At 36.9% G+C, this 8,516-nt stretch overlaps 1 protein-coding gene across 1 annotated transcript; it reads right to left on the bottom strand.

Moving 5' to 3' along the window:
* Nucleotides 1-920: 920 nt before the first annotated feature.
* On the bottom strand, nt 921-6,982 carry LOC107659700 (hematopoietically-expressed homeobox protein hhex-like). Its single transcript, XM_016448724.1, has 4 exons — nt 6,367-6,982; nt 3,584-3,762; nt 3,450-3,500; nt 921-2,330 (listed from the first exon to the last, which is right to left on the bottom strand). Exons 1-4 carry the CDS (start codon nt 6,668-6,670, stop codon nt 2,184-2,186), a joined length of 681 nt encoding a protein of 226 aa, XP_016304210.1. The 5' UTR covers nt 6,671-6,982; the 3' UTR covers nt 921-2,183.
* Nucleotides 6,983-8,516: the final 1,534 nt, after the last annotated feature.

Raw genomic sequence — 8,516 nt, forward strand, 5'->3', positions numbered from 1 at the left:
GTTTCTTCAAAAACTACAAGAAAAGCCTCAATATGTTCTTTATTAGTCAGAAAAGCTTTTGAGCTGTTCTGAAAATCCTTGTCCTGGTCAAAAATGACCGACCTACAACAAACTACATTTCTTGTCATGCTCTATTATCACCAAATCTTGGATTCAATGTTTTTCTAAAGTTTTCTTTCAATTAGCACAGGTTTTTTTTTGTTTGTTTATGGAGCTGCTTGCTTGCCTCATTGATCTGAGCTCATGCACTATGCAGATTATTGGGTGAATATCGCCAAAATTATTTACAAATAGTTATTTTTTTCACTTTATTTAAAATGACAGTCCTCTTTTAAAATTGCTTGTAAATCTCTCCTTATGCTATATTATCACAAATGGAACCGATTGGTCATAGGCCTCTTTGATCTGAGCTTATTGACCAGTTTTTGACTGAAAATCATCCACAAATAATACTTTTTCACTCAGTGCATGAGCTCAATGAGGTCTACAATCAATCAGTTCCATATCGGAACACAAAACCTGTGCTAATTTAAAATGAAAAAAGGTGATAAAGAGATAAGCTTGAATCTGAGATTTGCTGATAGCACAATGAGAGATTTACAAGCAATTTTGCAGGATCATTTTTGACCAGAAACACCACAAGTGTAACCAGGAAAATATCACTCAGGCCTCATTGTTCACTCAAGTCAAGTGCTGTTTGCTTTTCAATAAACAATAACAAAAACGTGCATAAATTATCTTTTATTTTCAGGTTTAAGTTCAATGTGATAACATTTTTAGCATTTTCATCATCAAAATGATTAGAACACAACATGAGGGTATAAAGAAAATATAACAAATACAAATGAATGAATCTAAAGTTTTGGTGGCAAAAAAACTGAGACATTTTAAGAGGGTTTTTGCATGCACTCTTAAAAATAAAGATTGCAAAAGCATGTTTTGCAGCAAAGCCATAGAAGAAGTGTTTCTGTTTCCTCAAAGAACCTCAATTCTTAAAAGAACCATTAGTGTGCAGAACATTTCAAAACTCTAAAGAACCTTTTGTGCATTCAAAAGCTTCAAAGGTTCTTCATTCTTCAGAGGTAAAGACATGCTCAGGACAGGTTTCTGATGTGTTTGGGCCTGCGGTCAGAAGTGCAGTTCACATGCTGTTTTGTTCAGGATCACGATTTGTGAAGCATTTCTCAATTCAGGCTGAATCGATGCTCATGGTGTTGGTTTTGGAGCAAACTCTCACCGCTGCAGGGCTGTTGAACTCTCTCAGATGCACAGAACGCTGTGATTCATCACCCAGGATCCTCTCACTGTCCAATCATTAACTACAGCATTAGCACAAACTCAGGCCTGCATGTTTGTCTTGTTGGAAGCGATAAGCTGAAGCAGAAACCGAAAAAGCAGATCGCCGAGCTCCAGATCTCAAACTGTGCTGTTGTTTCATTCAGGAGGTGATGATTGATTTTAATGACTAACAGATCATCTGCTATGATGAGAGGATTGTGAATCAACAGATAAAGGACTAATAACACTGATAAATCTAATCTAAATGCTCTAAATGCTCATTCGTCATTACATCAGATTAAAGGAAACAACATCTGCCATATTACAGCTGTTTTCATCTGCTTACACACTGCATCTTCACGTGTCACACAGTTTCTGAAAGCTGACACTCAAACAGCAGAAGCACACACCAAATCTACAAAACCAGACACTAATTCTCAGCAAAACACAACACACAGTTCTCTATGTAACACACACAAATCTAACAGGAATTAATATTATGGCAAAGCTGTTTGCAAATGCTTGCTTTTGAGATTTGAGATATTTTGAACGCAGTGCTTCGTTTTGCAAGAGATGTGAGGCTTTTTGCATTTTGTGTGCAATTCTTGGATTTGTGTGTGAAGTTTTGAAAATATGTGTAAGCAGCTAACAGCTCAAATCATGCACTTTGAAACCATTTAAGGTTCTCATGTAACCTTCATCTTTTAGAAATATGAATTTTGCATAATTATGCATTAAAAAGGCAAATTAAACAGATACCTTATCCCCAAAATATTTATTGACTAACACAAAATATTTTCCACCAGACACCAGATACAGGTTTGGATCGAAATCTACACATCCATTAAGTTAATTGTGCTACTAAATGTACAGTATGATACAGTATGTACAGTGCTGAGATGGACTCATAGCTGAGGGCTGATGGAGAAGTGTGGGTCCTCCTCGATGTCCAGCTCTTGATCTGAATCCTCAGACTCGCCTGGACTCGATCTGTCCGAGTTTCTCTGCTCGCCCGAGTCCTCCACATCTCTCTTACCGCTCGGAGGATTCTCCTGTTTCACCAACATCACACAAGCATGTCGATATCAAATGTTGTTTGGAGCTTTTCATTTAGCGGCATTTATTTATTTATCCATTTGCCGTCTTTGAAAAAAAAAAGATGATAAATATTATAGAGATTTTCTAGGAATTATAAACTTTAGGCTATATTAATATTATAGCCTATTCTAAAATAGGCCTGTTGTTCAGATTTAGAATTTAATATTCAGGAAATTAGATGATAATTAAAATAGGCCTATTTAAATACATGTTTCTTTAAAGATAGCCTAGTAGAAAGCATGATACAGTACAATTATTTCACTGCATTAAAATAAAAATTATTATTTCGTATTTATATTTTGTATACATTTTATTCCGTTTTATTTTTTTAACGAATTATTTATTTATTTATTTATTGCGCTGTTATAAAGCAGCGATCGAAACGAACGAACAGGGTAATAAAATAACAATAAATAAATAGGCTAGGTGTAGAAACACCTAGTATTTTCACCCAGAAATCGCAAGTAACGCATTAAACGTGAGATTTTGTTAAAGACCGAAATAGTATTTTCTTGTAAAACGCGCTCCAATAACCTAATCTCAATTTAACTTCGAAAAATCATTTATAGTGTAATAAAAATAACATAATAAAATAGTACAACAATAAAAACCTGCTTTTCTTAAGATTAAAGTCACTTTAAAAGTGGAAAACCTTCATATATAAAATATATTTATTTGTACCGTGCATTTTTCTTTTGGTTCATGATCCGTGTTTTGGTTGTTAGTTGTGTTTGTGTTTGCTGTAAATGTTAAAACGAAACGTCAGCAATTCTGATTATTATTTAGGATAGTTATCATAGCCTAGGATTCCGTATAATTATTACACTCTAAGAAATGCTGGGTTAAATACAACCCAGCGCTGGGGAAAATATGGACAAACCCAGCGATTGGGTTGCTTTCAACCAACAATTGGGCAATTGGGTTAAATGTTTAACCCAACCTTCTAGGCATTAACCCAATCGCTGGGTTTGTCCATATTTTACCCAGCGCTGGGTTGTATTTAACCCAGCATTTTTTAGAGCGTACAATAATAAAATAAACTCTTTGTGTGTGCATTAAGAGCAGATTCTCACCTGTTTCAATCGCCTCCATTTCGCCCGACGGTTCTGGAACCAGGTTTTCACCTGCAGAAGACACACAGACTAAAGCATGTTTGGCTGTGGAATAGATGAGTGAAAGTGCAGCTCGTGTTGTCTTGTTGACTCGCCTGTCTCTCGCTGAGCTGCAGCATCTTGGCGAGTCTCTTTCTCTCGGGAGGAGACAGATACTTCTGGGTCTCGAACTTCTTCTCCAGCTCGATGGTCTGGTCGTTGGAGAAGCGAACCTGTCCGCCTTTCCTCTTGTGCATAGGACGCTGGATGAACGGCGTCCACAGCAGAGGTTTACCTGTAAAACACGTCAGTTGCACGAATTTATGTTTTGATTTGGCGTACTATTTATACGCAGAAGTGAACTTTCGCGTGCATATGATACGCAATGGGTAGGGTTGTGGGGTAGATGCGTATCATATGCACGTCAAACACGTGCGTATCATATGCACGCCAATTTCTGCATAGTGCACACACGTGATGATCACATCAAGAATAAACGCGCATATAAAGAGCGAGGTCTTCAGACTGAAGGTGAATAACGTGTTTGGTTTGTCTGTCTGTCAGCTCGAGCATCCGCTGAAAGCTGGAGTTTATGAGCAGAAGGACTCAAAATTTCCGTCAATGTGTTTCCTGTTGGTTAATCTGGTGAATGGGGTGAACATCCGTCCAGTCCTCACAAACACAGAGGAAACTTGATTCATCCCGCCTGTAAAAACCCGATTAATCACGTGCTGAGACCTGTAGGAAATGATCCGTTTTGAAATGTTTTTAAAATGTAAATCTTTTTTTCTATCTATTAAAAAAATATATGTATTCAGGGAATGAGATACTTATTAAAATATTTAAATATACAATCCTATGTCGTAGAAGTATTTTAGAGCATAAAAATAATAATTTAATAAATATTATTTTAAGAATAACAGAAATGTGTGTGTGTGTGTATATATATATATATATATATCAGCGCAAAAACGAAATAAAATAAAAAATATATATATATGGCCAAAAACATATATGTTTATGTATTACGCATAACGAATAATTTATTTTCTACCCATTTATTTTTGGCCATTTTCTGAAAATATATTTTAAAAATATAATTCTATTTTTAAAAAGCATTTGGGAATATATTTTGTCCTCCATATATTTCAGTTCAAGAAAATACATTCACATGTGTCACATTTAAAGAAAAAAATTTATATTTTGTGTACAACACCTATAACATATTCTCAGTTAGCCTTGCAATTCATAAAACTATTTTATTTAAGAGTAATGAAATTCAAATGGTGTAATAAACTTGGCAGCATTGTGTTATCTCATTTTGACTTTTTAAGGCATTAATAAAGATATGAGTATATATTAAATACAAATGTATTTATTTAGATAGGCTATCATCTGTTTAGTATAGGCCATATTAATACAAATCATATCTGATCTCAAATTTGATAGGCATTTGTTTTGTTTTAAAAAGCAAGCGTGCGTATAGAGTCACTACTAAGTTCCGTGAGGTGTGTTTGAGTTGTTTTAGCAGTTATGAAGGTTCAGCCCAATGAAAGGAAACGAACAATCCGTAAAAAACGGATCCCGGCTATCAGAAGCCGAGTGTTTCCTGAATATGTGTGTATTGAGGATGTGGATAAAATAATCAGCAGCGCGCACGAGTCCTGCTCCAGGAAAACATCTCACAGCTTCTGAAAGCACACTTACTCCTATCGAGAGCTCAAGATTTCCGGAGTGAACGGAAAGGCTCAGGGCTCGCTGAGCTCAGGCAGTTTGAACCTCAGACCGACAACACGTGAGGAAGACCAGCGGAGTCTTCCTCACCCAAACACGCTTCCTGAGAGCCCATGCAACATCTGGAACACGATCCGAAGTCACGCTCGTTTCCAGCAGCAGGGTCACAGAAATGCGCTTTGAACTGCAGTTTCGAAATCAAGAAGAGCTTCCTCTTCGGGTCAGTCTGGTTGATATTATTAACCACACGAGCTGTTGGTAAACACACTACATGAAGCCCAGCTTTCTATCTCCAAAGCACATCAACTTTTAGGCACAATTTCACAATTTAAATGCACGTCGGCTTTCACTTTTACGCACACATATTTCAATCCGACTTAACCCATAAAAACGAGTTTTGTGGGTACAAATGAACGCATTTAGGTTGATTCAGTAATGTTACATCATTTTGACCAGATTCAGTTAATGTGGAGTCAGATTTTTAATAGGCTACTGAAAGAAAGCGTCAACCACTCTCAGACACTCTCAGAAAAAAGGTACAAAATCTATCACCATGCAAGGCAGTAATCTTAAAAGCTACTAATTTAGCATTTTAGACACTAATATGTACCCTTTACACTCTTAAAAATAAAGGTTACAAAAGGGTGTTTTTTTTCAGTGATGCCAGAGAAGAACCATTTTTGGTTCGCAAAAGAACCTTTCAGTGAACAGTTCCTAAAAGAACCGTTTTGAAGAACATTTAAAAAATGTAAAGAACCTATAAACTTTTTTATACGTTTGAATTTTTTCAAAGCCATTGATGCCAATAAAGAACCTTTATTTTTAAGAGTGTAGTGGTAAAAAGGTACAAAAGTGTAACTTTTGTAAAAGTAGCGCCGCATGCAGCGACAGAGCTTGCTAGGGTAAAGTGCGTGTCAGTAGCACGAGTTTCTGTTACTATTTGGCGTGCTATTTATACGCAGAAATTGACTTTGGCGTGCATATGAAACGCGGTGTTTAGGATTAGGGGTGTGGGGTAGGTGCGTATCATATGCACACATGCGTATAAAATAGGACGCCAAATATACACTGAAAATTGTCCTATTGATACGCATTTTCATGAGACCGGGCTCTTCACCAGTTCTGGTTTAGATCGAAACAGGACAGAAATGAGTCTGGCTCTCACCCAGCGGGTCGTGGCGGATCAGCGCGTGCGTAAAGTCTCGCTGGAACGGGTAGATGGACGCGTAAGCGAGCGCCTGCTGGGTCAGAACCGGGTGGATCGGCGTGGGCTCGTAGATCGGGGTCCGGTAAGATGGGATCAGGCTGGTGAACGACGAGTTTGGAGACGGCAGGGTCGGCGTGGGCGCCACCGGGCCAGGCGCGGACGCGTTTCTGCCCAGAATGTCCTCGATGTAGAAGGGCGTCGGGTGAGCGGGCGGCGCGGGCGTCGGCGCGTAAAGAGGAGCGTGCGAGGGCTGGAACTGCATGGCTGGAGAACAATCCTGTGACTTCTGCTTCCATGCAGCTCATCAGGTTGAGATGAGCGAAAGCGGGAGGTCACTAGTGAGGGAGGGATGATGTTTTCTGAGGGAGGAGAATAACCGGTCAAACTTCCTGCAGGTACGCGAGCTCTGATTGGCTCTCCGAGAAGAATGAGATGAAGGAGAAGACAGAAGAAACCTGAGGAGGAGGAAAGTCAGGATGCACCTGGATTACACACACACTCGTGAAGCTGCATGATTCAGTCTCACTTTCATTTAAGCCACATTACTAAACCAAAAGCCCAATTTAATGGCCTTTCATGACATTGTTAATAAAAAAAGTCATAATTATAAACCCATTAAAATTAAAATATTAAATTAAATTGCTAAAATGTTGAATTAAAATGAAATGCAGTCAACTGTATTTAATTACTACTGATGAAAGTTGAAATTATAGAAATGAATAGAATTAATTATAGAAATGAATAATTAATAAAATCAATAGAAATCAAATGGATAAAAACAAGGATGTTATGACCTTATTCTGATTGTATTGCGGTTAGAAATTATTTGTAGTAAATATTTTGTGATTTTATTTTTATGCTGTTTTGTGCAGTGGATTAATAATAAAAAAATAGGCCTAATTATAAACCTGTTAAAATAAAAACATTAAGTTTAATTGCTTGAATGTTTAATAAAAATGAAATTCAGTAAACTGTATTTAATTACTACTGATGAAAAATCGAGTTGAAATTATAGAATTAATTATAGAAATGAATAATAATTCAAATCATTAGAAATTAAACGGATAACAACAAAGATGTTATGACTTTATTCTGATTGTATTCCGGTTATTCGTCTATGTTAGAAATTATTTGTAGTAAAGATTTTGCGATTTTATTTTTTATGCTGTTTTGTGCAATGGATTAATAAAAAAAAAAAAAAATAGGCCTAATTATAAACCTGTTAAAATAAAAACATTAAGTTTAATTGCTTGAATGTTTAATAAAAATGAAATTAAGTAAACTGTATTTAATTACTACTGATGAAAAATCGAGTTGAAATTATAGAAATTAATAGAATTAATTATAGAAATTAATAATAATTCGAATAATTAGAAATGAATGTTATGACTTTATTCTGATTGTATTCCGGTTATTCGTCTGTGTTAGAAATGATTTGTAGTAAAGATTTTGTGATTTTATTTTTTATGCTGTAATACAATGAAGTGGATTGTAATGAACGAGACACTCATCACAGGAGCGCATTGATCTGCTCGCAGTCACTGAAGCTCTGTGCAGAAACCCGACTAACATCACCCGCGCGTTTATCAGCAGATGAAGCCCTGTCATACATGAAAGGCTGATCTGGGAACAGCTAATATTTGCGCTTTGCCAATCATTGCAGTTAATTGATCTGCTGTCAGTCGTGGCGCCTCGTGTCGAGATCATTCTGGACAAACTCCATCACACTCACACCGCAAAGAGACAATAATGGCCTTGAGAAGCGTTCCTGACACGGAATGCTTGATTAAACGCATCAATAATGACGAACTTCCCTCTTTTCCTCGTTATTGTCGGCTTACAGCAGTTGAAACAGCTTCATTCGAGCCCAGCTCTTCACTTTTCCAGTAGCACTGACTGTCATTTCGTCATTTACAGTCATTAGATAAGAGAAGTCCGATCTGATCACTTCTAATCAGAGTCGTTATTGATCACGGTTAGTTTCAGTTAGCAGCTGATTAGAGTCCAATAGAGCTGAAAAGCGAGTAGGAAGCAGATAATGATGTGTGACAGGAACACTTATCATCATTCAGATTCACATCATCTCAACAACTGCTGACAGAACACAA

This window comes from Sinocyclocheilus anshuiensis, unplaced genomic scaffold (assembly GCF_001515605.1).
Source record: "Sinocyclocheilus anshuiensis isolate Anshui unplaced genomic scaffold, SAMN03320099.WGS_v1.1 scaffold75, whole genome shotgun sequence".
Lineage (NCBI taxonomy): Eukaryota > Metazoa > Chordata > Actinopteri > Cypriniformes > Cyprinidae > Sinocyclocheilus > Sinocyclocheilus anshuiensis.